The 23,962-nt window shown below is 52.4% G+C and overlaps 1 protein-coding gene across 1 annotated transcript in view; it reads left to right on the top strand.

The window, feature by feature from the left end:
• The window catches only part of Scn4a (sodium voltage-gated channel alpha subunit 4), a 29,889-nt gene extending 9,975 nt beyond the window's left edge, over positions 1 to 19,914 (top strand). The window contains exons 12-25 of the mRNA XM_051179402.1: positions 165 to 338; positions 2,509 to 2,865; positions 8,431 to 8,907; positions 11,260 to 11,395; positions 11,810 to 11,964; positions 12,590 to 12,763; positions 13,220 to 13,342; positions 14,830 to 15,108; positions 15,325 to 15,378; positions 15,549 to 15,686; positions 16,275 to 16,379; positions 16,907 to 17,177; positions 18,387 to 19,550; positions 19,725 to 19,914. Of these exons, the coding sequence (XP_051035359.1) occupies positions 165 to 338; positions 2,509 to 2,865; positions 8,431 to 8,907; positions 11,260 to 11,395; positions 11,810 to 11,964; positions 12,590 to 12,763; positions 13,220 to 13,342; positions 14,830 to 15,108; positions 15,325 to 15,378; positions 15,549 to 15,686; positions 16,275 to 16,379; positions 16,907 to 17,177; positions 18,387 to 19,550; positions 19,725 to 19,789 (3,672 nt within the window). The 3' untranslated portion in view covers positions 19,790 to 19,914. The remainder of the gene's footprint in view (positions 1 to 164; positions 339 to 2,508; positions 2,866 to 8,430; positions 8,908 to 11,259; positions 11,396 to 11,809; positions 11,965 to 12,589; positions 12,764 to 13,219; positions 13,343 to 14,829; positions 15,109 to 15,324; positions 15,379 to 15,548; positions 15,687 to 16,274; positions 16,380 to 16,906; positions 17,178 to 18,386; positions 19,551 to 19,724) is intronic.
• Positions 19,915 to 23,962: the final 4,048 nt, after the last annotated feature.

The raw sequence follows: 23,962 nt of genomic DNA, 5'->3' as shown, positions 1-23,962 counted from the left end.
ACACACGCACACAGGCTGTAGGTACCACTCCCTACCCCTTTCAGGGCCCTCAACCCCTGCCCTTTGGTCTCCAAAGCCTCTAGCAGGAGGTTGAGGGGGAAATCTCCCAAGGGCCCCATCCTCTGTGAGGCTGTGTGACAGGGATTCCATCCCCCCACCCCCAGGTCTTCACGGGCATTTTCACTGCAGAGATGGTGCTGAAGTTGATCGCCATGGACCCCTATGAGTATTTCCAACAGGGCTGGAACATCTTCGACAGCTTCATTGTCACCCTCAGCCTGGTAGAGCTGGGCCTGGCCAACGTGCAGGGGTTATCTGTGCTCCGCTCCTTCCGTCTGGTACGCAAGATCCAGGGGCCGCAGGGGGATGGGAGGAGAGCCGCTCGGTCCCTCAGAAGCTTCACCTGTAAACTAGGAGAAAGAGAGCCCTTCCTTCCTTCCTCTTTCCTCCCTCCTTCCTTCCTTCCTCCTTCCTTCCTTCCTCCCTTCCTCCTTCCTTCCTTCTTCCTTCCTTCCTTTCTCCTTCCTCCCTTCCTTCCTTCCTCCTTCCTTCCTTCCTCCCTTCCTCCTTCCTCCCTTCCTCCTTCCTCCCTTCCTCCTTCCTTCCTCCCTCCTTCCTTCCTTCCTCCCTTCCTCCTTCCTTCCTTCTTCCTTCCTTTCTCCTCCCTTCCTTCCTCCTTCCTTCCTTCCTTCCTCCTTCCTTCCTTCCTCCTTCCTTCCTTCCTTCCTCCCTTCCTCCTTCCTCCCTTCCTCCTTCCTTCCTTCCTCCTTCCTTCCTTCCTCCCTCCTCCCTCCCTCCTTCCTCCCTTCTTCCTTCCTTTCTCCTTCCTCCCTTCTTCCTTCCTTTGTCCTTCCTCCCTTCCTCCTTCCTTCCTCCTTCCTCCCTTCTTCCTTCCTTTCTTCTTCCTTCCTTTCTCCTTCCTCCCTTCCTCCTTCCTCCCTTCTTCCTTCCTTCTTCCTCCTTCCTTCCTTCCTCCTTCCTCCCTCCTTCCTTCCTTCCTTCCTCCCTCCTCCCTCCCTCCTTCCTCCCTTCTTCCTTCCTTTCTCCTTCCTCCCTTCTTCCTTCCTTTGTCCTTCCTCCCTTCCTCCTTCCTTCCTCCTTCCTCCCTTCTTCCTTCCTTTCTTCTTCCTTCCTTTCTCCTTCCTCCCTTCCTCCTTCCTCCCTTCTTCCTTCCTTCTTCCTCCTTCCTTCCTTCCTCCTTCCTCCCTCCTTCCTTCCTCCCTTCCTCCTTCCTTCCTCCTTCCTTCCTTCCTTCCTCCCTCCTCCCTCCCTCCTTCCTTCCTCCCTTCTTCCTTCCTTTCTCCTTCCTCCCTTCTTCCTTCCTTTGTCCTTCCTCCCTTCCTCCTTCCTTCCTTCCTTCCTCCCTCCTTCCTCCCTTCTTCCTTCCTTTCTTCTTCCTTCCTTTCTCCTTCCTCCCTCCTTCCTTCCTCCCTTCTTCCTTCCTTCTTCCTCCTTCCTTCCTTCCTCCTTCCTCCCTCCTTCCTTCCTTCCTTCCTCCCTCCTTCCTCCCTTCTTCCTTCCTTCTTCCTCCTTCCTTCCTTCCTCCTTCCTTCCTCCTTCCTTCCTCCTCCTTTCCTCCCTTCCTTCCTCCTTCTTTCCTCCCTTCCTTCCTCCTTCCTCCTTCCTCCCTTCCTTCCTCCTTCCTTCCTTCCTTTTACACAGGGCTGGGGTGGGGGTCCAAGAGCTGATATTGGATGTCCTTGGGCAGCAATGGAGCTGACTTGAGCCCATGTTGCAGGCCCGAAGGAAGACAAGGCCTCAGTGTTTGTTAGTAACATGCTTGGATCTTAATAATTACTAATTTTTTCTCTACCCTTTGACGTTCACTCCTGTTTTTTTTTTTTTTTTTTTTTTTTTTTTTTTAACTTTGTCGTGAGGACTTTCAGGCAGGCAGCAAAAAAAAAAAAAAAATGTAGTCAAAGTGTAATGGCGCCTTAGGTGCCCACCCCCATCAGCCACTAGTATAGTGTAATTTTATATTTAAAGGTTTTGAAAATTTATGTACGTGTGTCCGTACGTCACATGTCTGTGCTGTGGGTGTGTGCAGAGGCTAGAAGAGGATGTAGGATCCCTTGGAGCTGGAGTTACAGGTGGTTACGGACTGCTGAATGTGGGTGCTGGGAACTGAACTCAGAGTCTCTGGAAGAGCAGTGGAGTTCTCCAAACGGCTAAGCCACCTCTCCAGCCACCCGTGCTTTCTTCATCCATCCCATCTATTTTTAGTGGGGAGTTATGTTAGAGCAAATTCTAGTACACAATCTCTCTTGTAAACTTTAGACTGTATCTTCAGTGGATAAGGCCACTGCTTCCTTTTTAACACGGATATCAGGAGGCTATAGATACAAGCGCCCGCCTGGTCAACAGAGAGGCAGCACGAAGCCTCGTTTGTTCAGCAGGAGGATGGGTTTAACACTGTTGGTACTGTGCTTTCTCCTGGGGCTCCCTGGGGTTGGCTGGTGGTCCCCAAGCCTCATTCATGCTTGTATTCCCCCCTCCTACACCTGGCAGCTGCGTGTCTTCAAGCTGGCCAAGTCATGGCCAACACTCAACATGCTCATCAAAATCATTGGCAACTCAGTGGGTGCGCTGGGCAACCTGACGCTGGTGCTGGCCATCATCGTCTTCATCTTCGCTGTGGTGGGCATGCAGCTGTTTGGCAAGAGCTACAAGGAATGTGTGTGCAAAATTGCCTCGGACTGCAGCCTGCCCCGCTGGCACATGCACGATTTCTTCCATTCCTTCCTCATCGTCTTCCGCATCCTCTGTGGGGAATGGATCGAGACCATGTGGGACTGCATGGAGGTGGCTGGCCAGGCCATGTGCCTTACTGTCTTCCTCATGGTCATGGTCATTGGCAACCTGGTGGTAAGTAAGCTATCTTGGGAGCTTCCTGACTCTTACACAGGAAATCCATGAAGCGTGTCTAGTTCCTCTCTTTCTCATTTGAGGGGTTTGTTCATTTTAGGGATAGCTGTACAGATTGTTGGTGTTTAGATCTCTATAGTCAGGCCTTGTGGTGGTGGACACCATATTCCAGCATTCCGGAAGAACAGAGGATCTTTACAAGTTCAAAGAGAGCCTGGCCTACCTGGTGAGTGCCAGGACAGCCTGGGCTCTATAGCAAGACTGTCTCAAAAACTCAAACAGTGGGGGCAGGAGAGATGGCTCAGCAATTATGAGCAGTTGCTGCTTTTGCAGAGAACCTGGGTTCGATTCCCAGCATCCACTTGGTGATTCCTAACCATTTATAACTCCAATTTCAGGGAATCAATGCCATTTTCTGACCTCCTCAGGCACCAAGCACTCATGTGATCCACATATGTACACACAGGCAATATATATATATATATATATATATATATATATATATATATATATAATAAAATGAACAAATCTAACTTTAAAAAGTTTTAGAAGAACAATGGTGGTTCTTCTAAGGTTCACGCCTTGAATCGCAGCACTTGGGAGGCAGAGGCAGGCAGATCTCTGAGTCTGAGACCAGCCTGGTCTACAGTGAGAGTTCCAGGACAGCCAGGGGTACACAGAGAAACCCTCTCTTGAAATACCCCCACCCCAAAAATTTTTCTACCTTCCACAGCCACCTCCTGAAATGGTGATTTGAAATGAATTCCCTCAGTGAGCGTCAACATTTTATGTTTCACAATCAGCAGGACTTTCTTAAACCAGGTTCCTGGCCCCAGCCCTAGAGAATATGACTCTTTGAAGTCTAGAAGCATAGCCTGGAATCAGTTTCAGACAGGTACTACACACTCCTGTCACTGGTCCAGGGACAATGTTGTTTTGTTTTTGAGACTTACTCTATCACCCAGACAGGCCCAGAACTTCCAGCAATCCTCCTGCCTCAGGTTCCTGGGTGCCATGGCTATAGGTGTGTACTATTCCTGACTTGTAGGCTGTATTTGTGTGTGCGCGTGAGTGCGCTCAGGTGAACACGTGTGCATTCGAATGAAGATGGGTCAGGCTCGGGGGTCATTGCTCAGCAGCTTCCCCCTTGTTTATATGGGTCATGGATGTACATGTAAAGGTCCACCACATATGTGTGTAGTGTACGTGTGTGCAGGTGTACATACATATGCATGCACATGTGTGTGGAGGGAAGAGGTTGAAGCAGAAGGGTTTCCTTGATCACTCCCCACATGTCTTCTGAGACAGGGTCTCAGGTTGATTGACAGACTGGCTGGCCAGTGAGGGATCTGCTTGTCTCCGCCCATTCGGACCACACCCCCTCCCTAGTTTAGGGTTACAGAGCTGAGTGATCACATCCATGTCTTTTCTCATGGGTTCTGGGGGTTCTAACTCAGGCCACCATTCTCGGGTAGTAGCCACTCTATCGCAGCCACCTTCCAGCCCTGCAAGCTGTGTTTTGGTGGCAGACAGGCCTGTATTTATACAATCCTAGCTTCCTTCCTCATTATTGCCACTGTCTGTGTCATATTGAACCATAACTGCTCTCCAGTCAAGCTGGGGTCTCTATCAAATAGAAGACAAGTAACCCACAACTCCTGGGGTCACTGGGATGGTTGACCACACTCGTATGCGGAAAGATGCAGCATGGCGTGGAACCAGGTCCCCACGAAGGTTTTCTTCCCCTTCTTTGCCAGTGCTGAGCACCCCAGAAATGATGGAGCTCCTTCTATTTTACCCCTTTCTGCAGCCTAGGGCTTGGTGTGTGGGGCTGTGCATGGAAGAGATACAGGCTGACCGGGGCAAGGCTCCTGGTCCAGGGGGCCAGCATTTCTGTGGCTGGGCCTGTCGAGTCCTCCCCTTCTTGGGGTAGAGGTAGTATCACTCCCATTAGGGCTCCTTAGTGCTGCCTCCAGCTGCCTGCTGTGATGGCTGACACTGGGCTACAGAGGGTGGACTATGCCAGCACATCCCCACACAGACTGGAGGAATCCTTGGGAGGCTGGGTCAGGGCTTCTCAGATATCGCTGAGCTCTGGCTGGGGGCTGAGGCTGATGGGGGAGGGGGTGTCACCTCAGCTGGAGGAGACTGTGGGACAGCTATAGGAGAGAACTCAGGACTGTAGTTCCCAGGAGGGTTTCTGAGAGAGTGGGGAGAAAGAAGAATTTTTTTTTTCTGGGCTAAACTTGGGTGGGCATGCTTGAAGCAAAGTTTGTGAGTGTAGATTTAAGGGTCAGGGTGGCTAAAAGAGCCTGTAGAAGTGACCTCTCTCTGTACAAGGTCAGTCATGAATATTTTGTGTCACTTTTTTTTTTCTTTTTTTTTTTCTGAGCTAAGGTCTTATTTTGTAACCATGGCTTGAGCACAATATTCTCCTGCCTCAGCTACTCAAGTACTGAGACTGCAAACATGCGCTACCATGCCCACTTAAATTTTTTTTTTACTCTGTGTGTGTGTGTGTGTGTGTGAGAGAGAGAGAGAGAGAGAGAGAGAGAGAGAACGGGACCACTTTTGAGGGGTGATTCTCTGTTTCCACGATGGGATCTGATAATTTACCTCAGGTCCTTAGGCTTGTGTGGCAAGCCCTTTTATGCCCTCAGCCATCTCACTGACACTTACCCAGCTAACTATAACCTCTTTTTCCTCAGTTTTCCTATCTGGAAAACAAGGATGCCAGTGGTGGTGGTCATAAGGGTTACCTGGGCAGCTCAGTGCTTAGCCTCTAAGTTCGGGAGGCCAGATGTTACAGGTGGGTAGTTTTAGGTAGTAATCGTTTAATAAAATCTGTAACCACCTCCTCTTGGGGGAGGGGAGGCTCCAGCTATTAGCCTAAAACTCCTGGTAACCCTCTCCCACAACCCTGTGAGGCAGGGAACATTGTCTCCATGCTGGAGGAGGCACAGAGGTACCCAGCTCTCGAGACGCTGAGCCAGGACTAGAGCTGGGTCTGTGACTCTAGTAACCATAGCACCAGTAAGGCTGGCAGCAATCATGGTACCCTTGATGCCAGCAACAGTTGGTCAGCATTTGCCCAGAGTCCTGTGCTCAGTGTGTGTGTTCATTCAATCCTCCCCACCACCAGAGGACGGGTGGACTGATGTGTCTATTCCAGAGAGCAGGAAGCAAAGGCTCAGGGCTAACATATTAGAAGCCAAGTTTTCTGGCTCCAGAATCTACAGTCATGGCATTGCACTGCGGCCTCTGTGTACTGTCACACACACACACACACACACACACACACACACACACACACACACACAGACTCTTTTCTAGCCTATCTCTATGACTCTTCCACTTTGCTCAGAGGGCTTTACAAGCCCAGGGAGACAGGGTACTCATTTCCCTGGGCGCTGCCTCCTCTCAACCTCTCAACCCTCTCCCTGGCAGCCTTCAGAGAAGTAGGTGTCTGCCAGAGGGCACCAAGGCACCTTGCCAGCGATCATGACCACTCATACACTCTGCGTCCATGGCACTTGGTTGCTTCCTCTGGGTTAGTGTGAAGAAGGGGAAGGGACTAGAACATGGGTCCCCCACCCCATAGAGCTCCTAGGGAGATTGCCCTTCCTCCCCTGCCCCTCCCCCATTTGCCTGAGGAGGCTATTTCTGTCCTAGGCAGGAGCCGTGTGCAAACCCTGCTGGCCCAGAGAGCAGCTAATTCCCATCTCAAATGTGTTTCTGGCAACTGATGTCCCCTCTCCCCAAAGGGAGAAGACAGACCAGTAAATACGGGTGGGGGCAAGAGCAGGAAGCTATGGGATGTGGGGTGGCGACCCCAAACACATTCCTCTGAAGAAGATTTTAATATAATTGTTAAAGATACCATATTAACCTGATGGTTAAGATAGTGATGAAAAGACCTTGGAGGATGCTGATCGTGCCAGGCAGTGGAACACACGAAGACAGTCAAGGACAGTAGATTCTCACACATAAGCTCCTCTATTCCCTCATGCCCAGTAGAGTAAGACCTTGGCTATGCCCTTGGCAGGCAGAAGCTACAGCCTCCTATCTCAGACAGCTCCACCTTCATCTTGCTGTTCAAAGATGGGTAGGCTGGTGGGAGGAAGGGCCGCCATATTGCAAGCCTCCCAGGATATAGGTCATCTTGTAGTGTAAAGGAATGGTGCCCTCTAAGGTTGTATAATGACACTTGAAACCTGAGATCTAGTCCTGGCTATGCTGTCTGTCTTAGGACAAATCATTCCACCTTTCTCGGACTAGGTTTTCTTATTACAAAATGCTGACCCAACCTCAGAGTTGATCATTGAATCCCTAACCCTTGCACAATTATCTGTTATTGTGTGTGTGATAGCAGCCAATGTGAGTACCTATTAAGTCTTCTGTGTATATTGACTTTTAAAATTATTTATTTTTATTTTATATGCATTGATGTTTGTTCATGGGTGTCGGGTTCCCTGGAACTGGAGTTACAGGTGGTTGAGAATTGAACCTGGGTCCTCTGGAGGAGCAATCAGTGCTCTTAACCACTGAGCCATCTCTTCAGCCCCTGTACTGATTTTTTTTTTTTTAGCAGTCACAAAGTGCTAGAGTTATCTTCATTTTATACCTAAGGACACTAAGGCATAAGATAGCCTAAGAAATTGAAGTGTAGAGCTAGGTAACATGATGTCAAAACTTATCCCCTAATTTTTGTTGCCAACTATATCCATAGTATGGGGTTTGTATGATCAAAGGCCTGCTTCTACTAGGCTATGGGCTCCCTGAGGCCATGTGGCAGGTATGTTAGTCATTGTCACCTGGAAAATAAAATGGAGGGAATGGACAGGTTGACCTTTTAAGACCAAGTCAGCAGTAGGATGGTGGTGGTGCACACCTTTAATCCCAGTACTCAGGAGGCAAAAGCAGGTGTATCTCTATGAGGCCAGCCTGGTTTACAGAGTAAGCTCTACGACAGCCAGGGCTACACACAGAAACCCTGTCTCATAAAACAAACAAAACAACAATAACAACAAGGAAGCTTCCTAAAAGTCTTAGAAGCTTGGAGCTGCCCTTTGTTCTTTATTTCCCAACAGTGAAAGCAGAGATGTCACCGTAAGAGCCTCCGTCACCCAGCATACCTCCCAAACCTTGTCACTGCTTTGGGCAGCAGGAGCTCATGACAGATGTGAACCTCAGTTTCCATACCTGTAAGGTGGGACTGATACTAGCAGCCCACTCTCTGACAGTCATGAGCATCCCGGTGGGTGACATCCTTTTATATTTATTTACTTACATGTTTATTTTTGAGACAATGCCTCTCTACATAGTCCTGGCTGTCCTGGAACTCATTATGTTGACCAGCCTGGCCTCGAACTCACAGAGATCCACCTGCCTGTGCCTCTGAGTGCTGGGATTAAAGGTGTGTGCCAGGACACTTGGCAGATAGCACCCTATTAAGTGCTTAGCACCAGGCAGTTCTGCTGTATACTTCTGAGGACCCCATGTGGGATGAAGGTGGTATTCCCCAGACCCCGGCTGGCCTGAGACCCTCAGTCCCTTCCTTTCCAGGTCCTGAATCTGTTCCTGGCTCTCCTGCTGAGTTCCTTCAGTGCTGACAGCCTGGCAGCTTCAGATGAAGATGGCGAGATGAACAACCTGCAGATTGCCATTGGGCGCATCAAGTGGGGCATCAGTTTTGTCAAAGCCTTCCTCCTGGGCCTGTTGCATGGCAAGATCCTGCGCCCCAAGGACATAATGCTCAGCCTTGGTGAGCCCGGTGGTGCTGAGGAGACTGGGGACGATGCTCTGGAAGATGAGAAGAAGGAACCACTACCAGAAGATGGGAACAAGGAACTGAAGGACAATCACATCCTGAACCACCTGGGCCTGGCCGACGGCCCTCGCTCCAGCATCGAGCTGGAGCATCTCAACTTCATCAACAACCCCTACCTCACCATTCAGGTGCCCATTGCCTCTGAGGAGTCCGACCTGGAGATGCCCACAGAGGAGGAGACTGATACGTTCTCGGAGCCTGAGGACATCAAGGTGAGCCCATCTGAATCTGAGTGGCTGGCTGCAGGGATTGGGGCCAGTGAGACCCAGCTTTAAACTTTTTCTTAGCTTTTTTAGACAAGTCATAAAACCTTTCTGACCCTTAGTTCCTTCACGTAAAGGTCCCCGCCCTGTGGAGTTGTGTTGTGTTGGACTGTGACAGGTACCAGGGTTGCTACAATTGACCAGGCCAAAACTCTACCTGGGCCCTTTCTGCCACCAGGTGGCATTCTTGGACAGATGCCCCTATCTGTGGTACTACTGGGAACCCAAGAGGTCTCTGTCTCTCTCTAACGCTCTTCCTCTCTTCCTCTCTGTTTCTGTCTGTTTCTCTCTCTCTCTCTCTCTCTTCCTCTCTGTTTCTATCTGTTTCTCTCTGTCTCTCTCTCTGTCTCTCTCTCTCTCTCTTCCTCTCTTCCTCTCTGTTTCTGTCTCTCTGTCTCTCTCTGTCTCTCTGTTCTTTTGTTTGTTTTGTCAAGACAGGGCTTCTCTGTGTAACAGCTCTGGCTGTCCTGGAACTCTCTTTGTAGACCAGGCTGGCCTCGAACTCACAGAGATCCACCCCTGCCTCCTGAGTGCTGGGATTAAAGGCGTGTACCACCATGCAGACTCTACAGGCCTCTCTTAAATACCCCCTTTGGGCTTGAAGGCCCTGCCAAGTCCTTGCCCCACATTTGTTCAGATCTGCTCTTTAGCCCCAAGGTCCCCCTGCTGGCTGAAAGTGGCACAGTCACTTATTTGTACATGTAATTCCTCTGGAGCTGTTCCAAACTTACTAGTGTAGGACAGAGGACCAGGTCCAGGCCAGGGATCTGAGGACAGGAGCAAGAGAACCCAATGGGAGTTTGGAGACGTAGATAAAGGCAGAGCCCTGACCCATTCAGCACTGCTGGCCTAGGATAGCTCGCTCCTCCTGGCTCTTCCGTGTGTGTGTGTGTGTGTGTGTGTGTGTGTGTGTGTGTGTGTGTGTGTTAGGGGTTTACCGAGACACAGGTGGTCAGCCTCAGAGTCTGGGACCCTGTCTGAGCTGCCTGGGGTGAGCTGGCTCTAAGCCCCTCACCCTTTCTGCAGTTCTAACAGGAAAATGATTAAAGGAGGATGGAAGCAAGGGACACTACCCACCCCGCCCTTCTACCCTGAGCCTGGCAAGGGCACTAGAGCCTAATGAACTTTGCCCTAAAATCTCTTTGCTCCTTATCCCAACCCCCAACACACACCAGTACGTGGCATGTTGACTTACTGGGGGCTTGAGCGCCTGCTATGCTATAAATACCCCAGGAAACATGGCACCAACCTCGACCTCGGTATGAGGAACTCTGTGGGGGAAGGGCTAGCTAGAAAGCGGCAGGCAGGTCCATGGCTCTGGGAAGGCAAGATGGTCTGAGGGGCAGGCAGAGCTTAAAGGGTCCTTATGGGAATTGACATGCAAGGATGAGGCCAGCAGTCTGGTGTATGCCCTGATTGGCCTAATGTTCCATGCCTCGGTTTTCCTTTCTGTCAACTGGCAACAAGACCTGCCCACCCTCGGTTTTCTGGCTAGTGCACTAGTTAGGGAGTTACAACACATGCATGCACCCGCACACACACAGCACATGGACATATTCACACATGTGTGTGCACCCGGAAGGGGGGGTGCTCAATTCATCTTTCTATCTAGAGACTTCACCATGAAGGATCTCCTGGAAGCATGGAGGCCAGTCTGAGAATCTGGCCTGGGACTGCACTGGGAGAGGTTGGAGGAGATCTAGTTAGGCCAGAACACCAACCCCCACACCCTGCCCCCACTGTGATCATGTTCCCCTGACGCCACACTGGAGCCTTGGCAGGGCAAAATTTTCCATCCTTTTTGGATCTCTCAGCCAAACACAGACCCTGGGGGTGGAAGGCTTAGACTCTGGGGGCACCATGTGCTTGCTCTCCACAGCTGTGGCATCCCAGAGCTATCTTGGCCCTGCTTCTTATCCTTGCCCCTTCAAAAGCGCCTTTCGGGCCTCTTTTCTTCTGCTAACCCCTTCATATAGCCCTGCCTCTCCTAGGACCCCACTGAGTTCCTCACCAAGCATCCCTTAGCCCACCTCCTGTCCTCCTGAGGCCTCCTCATGACTTCACTGTGCTTTCCTAGGTCTCAAGGGCCATGAGGGCAGAACTGAGGACATCTTTGTCACTAGGGCGATTTTGCCAGGGTATAGTGATAGTTTTGCATGGGCTGAGTGAATGAATGAATGAATGAATGAATGGAGCCTACTTCACTCTCTTCCCCTTTCTCTCTAGTCTCCCAAAGCACCCCACCCACTGGAAGAATAAGGGGATCTCTTGGGATCTCACGTGCCCTTTTGGTCCCCACAGAAGCCACTACAGCCCCTTTACGATGGGAACTCCTCCGTCTGCAGCACGGCTGACTACAAGCCCCCTGAAGAGGACCCCCAGGAGCAGGCTGAGGAGAACCCTGACGGGGAGCTGCCTGAGGAATGCTTCACCGAGGGTGAGGGCACACCTACACACCAACCGCACACCCAGGCCAGAGGGAGGCTACGGAACACAGAGGGTTTGCTTCCCCAGTCCTGCTCAGCTTACCTAACCTGAGGAGTGGACTCCTGAGCCTGAGAATCACTTCTACTGAAGAGCCTAGGCCGGGCAGGGTTGGGGAGCATGGGGCAGCTGTTGCCCTGAGCTTGCTTGTAAAGCATCTTCCCTCCTGTGTCAATTTTAGCAGGGGTTGGCACATGGATAGAAGGGGCTGTAGGAAGAGAACCTGAGCCCTCCTCGTGAATCAAGGTGGAGCCAGGTGTGGGGAGGAGGCGGGACCCTGGTCTTGGGGCAACATGACAGAGAGTGTGAAGGTGCATCCCAACACAGCCAATGAATGGCCAGTGACGTGTACCACCCTGCCTCCCAGCTTGTGTGCAACGCTGCCCCTGCCTCTATGTGGACATCTCCCAGGGCCGTGGGAAAATGTGGTGGACGCTGCGCCGGGCCTGTTTCAAGATCGTTGAGCACAACTGGTTTGAGACCTTCATTGTCTTCATGATCTTGCTCAGCAGTGGTGCCCTGGTAGGCACCCATCCCCAGGGGACAGGGCGGGAGCAGAAGCAGATGCCTTGCTCCCTGAGACTCCCACCCCTTTGTACCAAGGGTGAAGGCAGACAGGACACTTCCAAACCCGGGGAATCTAAAGGGGGACTCATCTGTATTTCTGGGAGATGTCCTAGAAGGCAGTGTGTGTGTGTGTGTGTGTGTGTGTGTGTGTGTGTGTGTGTGTGTGTGTGCGCGCGCGCGCGCGCGCAAAAGCCCAAGGTAGATGGTAGGTGTCTTTCTTAGCGATTCTCCACTGTTTGCATTGAGGCAGGGTCTCTCACTGAACTCAGAGCTCACTATTTGGGCTAGGCTGGCTAGCCATCTCACTCTGGGGATTTCTGTCTCTGTCTCCCGAGTACTGGGATTAATGCAGGCTGCCACTGCCACCTAGCTTTGATACAGGTTCTAGGAATCTGAACTTCAGCCCTCATGCCTTTGGGACAGCAGAGGCATCTCCCCGGCCCAGCATTAGCCTCTACAGCAGAAGACAGGGTCCTTTGTTCTGTAGACTCTATCCCCTCGGTCAGTGGGGAGGTAGGAGTTAAGGGTGGACAGGATTGAAGATGCCCCTGGCCATTGTGGGTTGCACTGGTGTCCCCAGGCCTTCGAGGACATCTATATTGAGCAGCGGCGTGTCATCCGCACCATCCTGGAATATGCTGACAAGGTCTTCACCTACATCTTCATCCTGGAGATGCTGCTCAAGTGGGTGGCCTACGGCTTCAAGGTGTACTTCACCAATGCCTGGTGCTGGCTCGATTTCCTCATCGTGGATGTGAGTTCCCTGGGTCTGCTCACACAGCCAGATGCCAAGGCCTTTAGGGAGTCCAGGCTCTGAGAGATAGGACCTCTCCAAATTCAGAGTCAGGTCCCAGGTCAGCACTGCCCCCTATAGACTGGCCTTTTGCTTCCCAGATATTACAGCCCAGGCCTGGGGCTTTATGATTCCTACCAGTGTAAGGGCAGGATTTTCATGTGTTCTTTGATAGGCGCACAGGACCGTAGGAGATGGGTACTATCATTCCCATTTACTGTCATAGCTGACATCATTGAGATGAGCCCAGGCTCTAGGGTGCTAGAGGTCACAAGGCTACTCTTCCCACCAGACAGGGTCATCTGCCAGGGATGGGATCGACAGGAGACAGACAGAAATTGGGATCCCCCCTCTCATGTGTCCCAGGCTAAAGGAAAGCCAGGGATCCTGAACCCCCTGACCACACACTTCCTACAGGTCTCCATCATCAGTCTGGTGGCCAACTGGCTGGGCTACTCAGAGCTGGGACCCATCAAATCCCTGCGCACACTGCGGGCCCTGCGTCCCCTGAGGGCACTGTCACGGTTTGAGGGCATGAGGGTGAGTATTGGATGAGGGACAATGAGAAGGGCTCAGGGTATGGGAGCAGCCACCACGGAGCAGGGGTACAAGGTACATGACAATATGCCTATCAAGCAGGGGCGCAGAAGGCTCAAACGGTTGATGGCTGGAGTCTAGGGTTGTGACCCATCTCCAGGAAACCCCATTCCCACCCCTGAGCTCTAGCAGACCATGCACTTATCTCTGCCACCACTGGAGGGCAGCAGAGGCTACTGTGGGTGCCTGAAAGGCTTAAAGAAAGAGGAAGGTTGGCCTGTGGGTTTATGGGTCTCCCCACCTCAGACTGGGGGCCCTAGGGCGCTGTAATATGAACATGTGAACCTGCCCCTCGAGCATGGAACCATGCCTTTGGCTTCAGGGGCATTTGAGAGGAGGTCTCCAAAGGCCTGTGATAATACGAGTGTAAGAGCGGCAGGTTACACAGGGTCTGGGCAAGATCAGTGGGACTTCAGTCAGTGATGGGAGATCCGCTGGGAATAAGATCTCATTCCAGGGCAGCAGTAGGGTCAGCTTAAGCACTCTAACCTGGTCAGTTCATAGAAGATTCTGGTTCAAGCCTGGACCCCCAATCCTGGCGCTGGGACCTCTTCCTGCTAAGAAAAGTAACCTGCTCATGCCGACTGAGTGGCTTGAAGGAACACAGCACCCCCAGCTCCAGCCACCAGCTGCCTAGAGGCCATGAGATAGTTCTTCCTTAAAGGGGAACTGATCAAGCTAGGGTGTGGCTTGGTTGGTAGAGTGGCCACCTAGCGTGCACAAAGCCCTGGGGACAATCCCCGAACCTCAAACATTAGGTGTGGTGGTACACACCCCTAATCCCAGCACTCAGGAGGTGGAAGTAGGAGCAGCAACTCAAGGGCTTCCTCAGCTACACAGCAAGTTCAAGTCTAGCCTAGGAACCATGAGACCCTATTTCAAAAACAATTAAAGTGGGATGTTGGCAGAAGGGGGAACAATTCTCAGATTCGGCCAAGACTAAAGCAGTTTGGTAGGCCTATATGGCCAGGACTGGTGAGGGACAGGGTTCTGACCCTGAATCCTAGTGCTCCGCAGACCTTGGTGGCTTCTTTTTTATGCCCTTTCTGTGTCTTTCACTGGTGCAGTGAGCCAAGGCAGGTCACGGGTGCTGAATTTCCTACAGGGGCTAAGAAAGCAGTGTTTGTCTCTTGCTTTATGACCCATGACCTGGCAGCTTCCAGAGAAACCTGGCGCCCTCACTCTGCCTTGATGGCTCCAGCCAAGCAGAAAGTCCTCCTAAAGGACCAGTCTGCTGGTTGCTCACCCCTACTCTTACCCCTATACACATATACCCCAGCAGACCCTCTCCCACTAGGACTGGCTAAGATTGGCCCTTCCTGACTACCAGTGCTCAGCTCTGCCCAGCCCCCTGGGCTGGGGCTTCCCCTGTCAGATGCCTGCCTGAGAGTGGTCCTCGCAATGACCCCCAGCACCACCCTGGCCCCTAGGTGGTGGTGAACGCCCTCCTGGGAGCCATCCCCTCCATCATGAATGTGCTCCTTGTGTGCCTCATCTTCTGGCTCATCTTCAGCATCATGGGGGTCAACCTGTTCGCTGGAAAGTTCTACTATTGCATCAACACAACCACCTCTGAGAGGTTTGACATCTCTGTGGTCAACAACAAGTCTGAGTGTGAAAGCCTCATGCACACAGGCCAGGTCCGCTGGATGAATGTCAAGGTCAACTATGACAACGTGGGTCTGGGCTATCTCTCCCTCCTTCAGGTGGTGAGTGGCAGCCATTGAGCCTTCTCAGAACTGGGTAGAAGTGCCTAGTTGTCCCTCATTGTATCAAAACCCACTCTTGCTCCTGGCAGGTGGTCTTTGGAGAGGGTTTGGTTTGGGAAGGGAAGGGAAGGGAAGGGAAAAGAAGGGAAGGGGTGGAGGCATGAGTAGTGGTGTATGGGAGAGCCCTTCCCCTCATGACCTGTCATGATCTCGCAGGCCACTTTCAAGGGTTGGATGGACATCATGTATGCAGCTGTGGACTCACGGGAGGTGAGCTGGGTCACTGGGTTGATAAGTAAGTTAGGGGAGAGCTGATAGTGGTCCATCTGCCATCCCCACCCCCACCCCACCACCTCCACGCCGGGGAGTCTGGGGAGGAGGGGAGTCCTGCTCATCATCCTCTGGGGAACAAAGAGAAACTGGCCGTGTGTACCCTGCAGAAGGAGGAACAGCCACACTATGAGGTGAACATCTACATGTACCTTTACTTCGTCATCTTCATCATCTTTGGCTCCTTCTTCACGCTCAATCTCTTCATCGGTGTCATCATCGACAACTTCAACCAACAGAAGAAGAAGATGAGTATCTGGCCCTCCCCAGAGGAAACCCAACCCCCATCCACTTATTCCTTCCTGTAGTCATCAGCTGCCTGAGCAGCCCTGAGCAGTCACCGGCCTGGATGCCAGGGGCGTCCCACTAGGGGACCAAAGCATGACTTACTCCTTGAGCTTCACCTTCCTAATCTATAAAATGAGGTGGATGCAGAACCAGACACACACCTGGAATTTCAGCACTAAGAAGTCTGAGGCAATACGTTCACGAGTGTAGGCCAATCTGTATATTTGAGGGCAGCCTATGCTGCAAAGAGAGGCCCTGTCGCAATAACAATAAATAAGATTAAGTAGATGCAAACTCATTGGTGAAGCATTGGTGGGGCTTAGCTTGAAGCTGGGAAACTAACCCGAAGCCCTCTCGTTCCCTCCTTTTGCTCACCCGCCAGTTCCCCCTTCCTCACCCCTCCACCTCTAGCCCCTCCCAGAGCCTGTGCCTTCCCTCTAGATGCTTCTTAAGGGGTAAAGTCCACCTTCAAAGTAGCGCTTGAGGTAGGGGGCCCTGGGAGCAGGGAGAGGGATGCACCTCGGCTTACTGTCTCCGTTCTACTCTACTTTGGAGGGAAGGACATCTTCATGACGGAGGAACAGAAGAAGTACTACAATGCCATGAAGAAGCTGGGCTCCAAGAAGCCCCAGAAGCCCATTCCCCGCCCTCAGGTACCAGGCTCTGGACCCCCCCCAGTCACCCATATCAGGGGGTCAGCGGATGCCAATGCAGTTGGCTCTGCTCACCACCTTGGAGGACTTAACCTCACAAGGACTCCTCTCTCACAGTGGATGTCTCTAGGCTCCTGTTACTAGATTACCCCTCATCTAGCCCTACACAGCTTCCCAGTATCTGCCCACCTTCTCAAGGGAGACCTCTGGCCTGTGAGACAGGGACCCCAACAAGGACCAGGAAGTGGATGTCCACACACCCCAGCAAGCAATGACTTGGGAAGAGGGGTAGAGATGACTGAGGAAGGATCCTAAAGTGGGGACTGATGAGCAGACACAGAGAGAATGATGCGTTTCCAGACCCGCCCCTCCTGTGGCATACTTCACCACTATGCTCTGCACCTACTTCCTCCCTCTCCCGGTCCCCATGCCTCTGTCGTGTCATCCTGCTCATACCCATCCTGCCTGGGTCTGGACTGTGTCCCCTAAACCCATTTTCCACACATGCTCGTTCCGTCCCACCGCAGAACAAGATCCAGGGCATGGTGTACGACTTCGTGACAAAGCAGGTGTTTGACATCTCCATCATGATCCTCATCTGCCTTAACATGGTTACCATGATGGTGGAGACGGACGACCAGAGCCAGCTCAAGGTGGACATCCTGTATAACATCAACATGGTCTTCATCATCATCTTCACAGGGGAGTGCGTGCTCAAGATGTTTGCACTGCGTCATTACTATTTCACCATTGGCTGGAATATCTTCGACTTCGTGGTTGTCATCTTGTCCATCGTGGGTGAGCCGGCAGGGCCACACCAAGACGAGTCATTTGGGGAGGGCTTCCCTTACACACACAGACCCACTATGGCCCGGGAATACACACACACACACACACACACACACACACACACACCCCTATACAAACACACGCATGTGTCTGCCATTCTTTCACTTTTAATGACGAAGGAGTCCATTGTTCACAGGCCACCTGTCTCTACACACGTGAGATCACCTGAGAAACACTGGTCTCACCAGCAGATGTGTATTGGGTGGTCATGTGCTGAACTGAAGGCACAGGAGAGGGCTGAAGGGGTAGCTCGTCCATCAGGCGCTTGCTGCAAAGGCATGAGGATCTGGGTTCAAACCCCAGAACCTATGTAAAGAAGCCAGGTGTGGTGGCACATGCTTGCCATCTCAGCACTGGGGTAGTAGAGACAGTTGGGACCCTGGGGGTTGCTGCCAGCCAGCCTAGCCTAATCACTAGGCCTTGGAGCCAGTGAGAGACTCTGTTTCAAAAGGCAAGGTGGGCCGGGCATTGGTGGCACACACCTTTAATCCCAGTACTTGGGAGGCAGAGGCAGGCAGATCTCTGTGAATTTGAGGACAGCCTGGTCTACGGGCTAGTTCCAGGCTCCAAAGCAAATACAGAGGAACCCTATCTCAATAAATAAACAAACAAACAAACAAATAAATAAATAAAGCAAAGTGGATAGCATCTGAGGAGAAATGATGCATGTGTTTTTCCTCTGGCCTTGTGTGCATACACCCACACACACACACACACACACACACACACACACACACAAATATGTACAAATAACTATGTGCATACATAGAAATGAACACACAAATAAGAAAGGGGTTCCAGAATCTTTATACACTGAAAGGAGAACGGGTATGTCTACCATCATGACAGTAAGCAGCTACTGTTATTGAGTGCTTACTGTATGCCAGGCATTTATTATGCACTTAACAGGCATGGCCTCACTCTTTCGCAGCAGTACTGTCTCCACTTTACAGGGAAGCAGCCACACAGCTATTCGCTCGCCTGTGGTATCTGCAGGCAGATCTAAGGATGAGCCCCCATCGATTTTAATATGTCCCACCTCCAGCTGTGAGGACAAAGTAATCCCTGGGCCCCCAAGAGCTCGAGAACACACCAGACCAGGCCTCCCAGCTCCCCGTGCTCCCAGCGCCCTGACCCAGCCTCTGTTTCTCTCTGTAGGCCTCGCGCTTTCTGACTTGATACAGAAATATTTTGTGTCACCCACGCTGTTCCGTGTGATCCGCTTGGCACGGATCGGGCGAGTCTTGCGTCTGATCCGTGGGGCTAAGGGCATCCGGACGCTACTGTTTGCCCTCATGATGTCACTGCCTGCCCTTTTCAACATCGGCCTCCTCCTCTTTTTGGTCATGTTCATCTACTCCATCTTCGGCATGTCCAACTTTGCCTATGTCAAGAAGGAGTCAGGCATCGATGACATGTTTAACTTTGAGACCTTTGGCAACAGCATCATCTGTCTCTTTGAGATCACCACATCAGCTGGCTGGGATGGGCTTCTGAACCCCATCCTCAACAGTGGGCCCCCAGATTGCGACCCGACACTGGAGAACCCAGGCACCAACATCAAGGGTGACTGCGGTAACCCATCCATTGGCATCTGTTTCTTCTGTAGCTACATCATCATTTCCTTCCTCATTGTGGTCAACATGTACATCGCCATCATCCTAGAGAATTTCAACGTGGCCACTGAGGAGAGCAGTGAGCCCCTCAGTGAGGATGACTTTGAGATGTTCTATGAGACCTGGGAGAAGTTCGACCCTGATGCCACTCAATTCATCGACTACAGCCGCCTCTCTGACTTTGTAGACACCTTGCAAGAGCCACTGAAAATCGCCAAGCCTAACAAGATCAAGCTTATCACATTAGACCTGCCCATGGTGCCGGGGGACAAGATCCACTGCCTGGACATCCTCTTTGCCCTGACCAAAGAGGTACTGGGTGACTCTGGGGAGATGGATGCCCTTAAGCAGACCATGGAGGAGAAGTTTATGGCAGCCAACCCCTCCAAGGTCTCCTATGAGCCCATCACCACCACTCTCAAAAGGAAGCAGGAGGAGGTGTGTGCTATCAAAATCCAGAGGGCCTACCGCCGCCACCTGCTGCAGCGCTCTGTGAAACAGGCCTCCTACATGTACCGCCACAGCCAGGATGGCAATGAAGACGGAGCCCCTGAGAAGGAGGGATTGCTTGCCAACACCATGAACAAGATGTATGGCCCTGAGAATGAGAACATTGGTGTGCAGAGCCAGGGGGAGGAGGAGAAGGGCTCTGTAGGAGATGCTGGACCCACCATGGAGCTCAAACCCACCAGCCCCTTGAACACTGACCTGACTACTCCTCCTTCTCCGTCACCACCACTACCACCATCAGCACCACTACCACCATCAGCACCACTACCATCATCAGCACCACTACCACCATCAGCACCACTACCACCATCAGCACCACTACCACCATCAGCACCACTACCATCATCAGCACCACTACCATCATCAGCACCACTACCACCATCAGCACCACAGGGGCAGACTGTGCGCCCAGGGGTCAAAGAGTCTCTTGTCTAGAGAACAGCATCAAGGTGGCCAGCTGAGCATTGGCGCAGGCCTGAAGCTCCCGTGGGGGAGCTGCGTGCAGAGCTGGGGAATCGGGCTTGGAGGTGGGGGTTATTCAGGGCTTGGTGCCTGGGCTGAGGGAGTCCTGATTTCATCTTTACATTCTCTTGGCGAGGACACCAGAATACTGTTCCCTGCTTGGGGGAAGAGCCGGAATGTCATGGAGGGGTTGGCTGCCTTTGCTGTCACTACTCTTAAGGGCCCAAGTCCCCCAGCTCTAGCCAGGACAAAGACAAGTCTTAACCTCAAAAACCTACACCTGACCCAGGGCTCAGCCAGCTCTCCCATCCTGTGACTCAGATACAGCTTCTCCCAGCCAGCTCAGGAATGACCTGTAACAAGGAAATCGGTCTGGTACAGAAATTGCTGCACAGAGCCAATTGGCTGCTGGATCCGGATGTATCAGGCTGGAATCATGACTTCTGAAACCTGTCGCCCAGTCATATCCAGGCTGGTGGACAGCTCCCCTGGCTGGCCCCTGGGGGAAGAACCAAGGAAGGAATCCCCTTGGGAATTCCCTTTCTCTAGGATGCATGGATGGGTCATACAGGCTGGGTCCTGCCGGCTGCATTCATGTACTTGGGCCTGAGCCCCAAGTCTGACTGTGGTCAGCTTTGATACTCTCTAAGAATCTGTTCGTTCCTCCTTTCCGCTCTTTGTGCCTTGCTTTGACCTCCAGGGCTCCCTGGAGCCCCATCAAGCCTGAGAGATCTTCTTGTCTTATCTCTGCCCCTCTCTTCCCTGCTCCGTGTTCTCCCTTGCTCCCTCAAAGTGCCCCTGAGAATGTTAGAACTGAGCTCAAGGGGAAAGTGCTGATGCTGGGCTAGGGTACGCAGTCAAGAAGGCTCCCCGGGTTTGGCTTCAATCTCCCTGATCCCTGTTGCCTGGGAAGGAAAGCCATTCTCTCTCTCTCTCTCTCTCTCTCTCTCTCTCTCTCTCTCTCTCTCTCTCTCTCCCTTCCTTTTTTCCTTCTTTTTTTTTTTTTCTTGTGACAGGGTTTCTCTGTGTAGCCCTGGCTGTCCTGGAACTCACTCTGTAGACCAGGCTGACCTCAAACTCACAGAAATCCACCTGCCTCTGCCTTCCGAGCGCTGGGATTAAAGGTGTGCACCACCACTGTCCAGTGGAAAGCCACTTTCTTTGGCTCTACTCACCAGGACCCGGCTCTGCCAGCTCTCAGAAACCAGAGACCAGGCTTGGAGGAGGAGGGAGCGAGGGTCCTGCTCAGGGCTCTCTGGATTCAGTCACCTGTGTGTGTACTGTACATCTGTGTGGCCGTGCACCTGCTTGTGAGCCTGAGTCCATGTGTTTGTACGCGATGTATGTATGTGAACCACTGTGTCTGTAGATATACAGGTGAATGTTTGTGTCCATGTGTGACAGAGAGGGAAAGAATGGATGTGGTGTCTTCTCTGCAGGTTTGTTCATCTCTGTAACCCTAAATGGCAGAGAGTGAGTTTTGCTGTGAGGGAGTAGATGAGGATGAGTCCCCTTGTGGCCTAAATTCCTTTTCTTTTTTCTTCTAGTTTCTAATAAACAGTTTGGGTAGAACTCAGGACGCAGCAAAACTTTCAAGAAAAAAAAAAAAAAGGCATGTGAGAACACACCTGTGTGTTCACATGCGCACACCTCGGCCCGTCTCCTCACTTGCCCTGCAGCCCTACACGCCTCACCCGAATGTCCCGAATGTCCCTCTGGCTCCCTCCTCTAAGCTTTGCCTCCCCCCCTCCGTTTCCTGTCCTCACACCCATGGTCTCATCCCCACTCCGTGTCCCCTTCCCGTGTGTCTGTCCTGTAGAGGGAGTTGAGGTCGCCTTCCTATGGTGACTGCTTGTCCCTTTAGAAGGCTCCCCCAGTGGGAGGCAGTAGTCCTCTGCTGAGAACCCGCCTACCATGCCTTTCCCACATGGGCCCAGCCTGGGTTGGCCCCCCAGAGCCTCGGGGACCTGTTAGGTCTGATGTTCTCCACCCACTTGAGAGTTGCTGTGGAGGAAGAGCCACCAACAGTCTGCACTGCTGCCCGCGGACCTCTCTGCCAAGTGAGCCCCGTTCCCACCTTGTCTAGGTGGGAACCAGCCCAAAGCCAGGCTGCCGGATAAGCGTCTTTGTACAGTTCTTACAATAAACCCCCGCCTGGTGCCTCTGGGATGTGGTCCCCCTCCTTCACTTCCATGCAGGCGGGGGCCGTGGGGGGGGGCAAGAAGAAGGGCAAGCCAGCAACGATGCCAAGCTGGGGTGATGCATGAGGCTCTGGGGGCCAGGACAGGGAGGGGAGCCCAGCCTCGCCCTCATGCTCCCTTCTCTTTTAATGGGTAGCCCCCTCCCCCGAGAAATAATAGGTATTGGGGCCCTGCGGCCCAAGCGGCTGTCCCTAGAGGCCCCTTTCACCTCTCTGTCCCCTCATCCAGGCCTCAAGGCACTTGGGGTGGTTGTGGTAGTCCCTCCTGCTCCGAGGGCTGTCTTCTGAGGACTGTCCCTGTTCCCCACTAGAACCCAGGGCCACATGGACTGTTTCTCACAAAGCAAGCTCAGCCATTGTGCCCAGGGGGTGGGGTGTCATTTTACACAGAAGGGTATTTTCTATAGCAATCCCTGGCCCTGAGCTCGGCTGTACCCTACTCCTCAGGGTTTCTGTGTCCCTTTCCAGTGCCTCCTCCCTGGGGAAGAGGTCTCTTCTCATTCATTTCTTCAGAACTTGTTTGGGTATCCCCAGCCCCAAGGACAGAAGGACTGCAGGGCGCCCCAGCCCATCTTTCATGGGTCTCTGGGCAGAAGAAGAAAAGGACACATCCCGGGTGGGGAGTGTACATAGCAGGGGCTTATGTCTCAAAATCGTCCCTTGCATCCCACCACTGGTGAAGTGCTTGCACAGAGCCAAGGATGCAGGCTAGCTTCGGTTGGGCGCGGCCACCTTGTGGAGAACAGGCTATTGGGATTGCTTCTATTCCATGCATCTGAGAAGCCTTGCTTTCCCAGAGGTTAGGGCTGGGTACTGTCTCTTTGGGTGCTGTTGGTAGATCAGGCTGGGAAACTACTTCATGAGCCGTGATCCATTTTATCTAGAGCCTTTGTGGTCCAGGGGCACCCACAGTGGCTGTCACAGTTGCCCAGGCACATTTCTAAGTGCTCCCAGGTGAGGGACTTTGATTAGCATGCCTGGGGGTGAACCTGAGTTCTCCTTCACCAGCCCGTCCTCCTGGTAACTGAGATCTACAGACTGGGGATACTGAGGCAAGAGTGGGAGAGGTTTGAGCTCTTCCTTCTTCGACACACTTCCTTCCTAGCCTCTCCAGTCCTGGAGTCCCTGATGGCTCATGTGTCTGAGCATCATGTTCCTCTCCATGTCTTGTTTTGACGCTGTCTTCCTGGAAGGGGGAGGAGAGAGGTTGCCAGATGTTGGGATGTGTAGCTAGGACAGTCCAGGCGGGGGTGGGTTACAAGGCCTCCTGTTCTGGGAAAGAATGGGCGTCACAAGCTTAATGATGTGGTCACTAGCAAGGGAACAACATGGCCCCAACTGTGACAAATAACCCTGCAGCGAAGGGGCCCCACTGCCTCCCTGCCTGGCATGAATGGGAATGAGGCCCAAAGGGCTCATCTGCATTCCTCCCACAGGGGATGCTGATGTCAAACACCCCTTGGAACCCTTTGCAGCATCAGAACCACCTCCCCAGCAATCACTGTCCCCTGCACAGCCCAGACCACATGTGTGACCCCTGAAACTGCACTTAACTTCTCAACTTGGAGGTTCACTAGCCCCAAAGCCAACCAAGGCTTCCAGCACTAGAGCCTCAGGGTCGAGTCTACTGACAGGAGGAATTCTGGACTTTGACCCAATGCCAGGGGAGGGCCCATGGTCCCCGTGCTGACCTTAGGTGACATTATTTTTCTAGTGCTGTGTCTTCTGTGTACTGAACATCTGACACCTTTGCAGAGAATTCTTTTTTTCTACTGGGAACATCTGGAAAGAATAAAAAACATGTGGGGCTGCCTAGAATGAGTTGTTTCTCAGATAAAAATTAAACCCTCTTACCCCCAATTTTCATAACCCAGAACCCAGGCCTACTATGCTGACCCTCACATTGTCAAGTGAGGTACAGGCTCAGGACAGAGGTAGGGATGCCC

The sequence above is a fragment of the Phodopus roborovskii genome, unplaced genomic scaffold (genome assembly GCF_943737965.1).
Source record: "Phodopus roborovskii unplaced genomic scaffold, PHOROB, whole genome shotgun sequence".
NCBI classification, from domain to species: Eukaryota; Metazoa; Chordata; class Mammalia; order Rodentia; family Cricetidae; genus Phodopus; species Phodopus roborovskii.
Note: the sequence above shows the minus strand (reverse complement) of the source record. Positions and strands in the feature narration are given on the sequence as shown.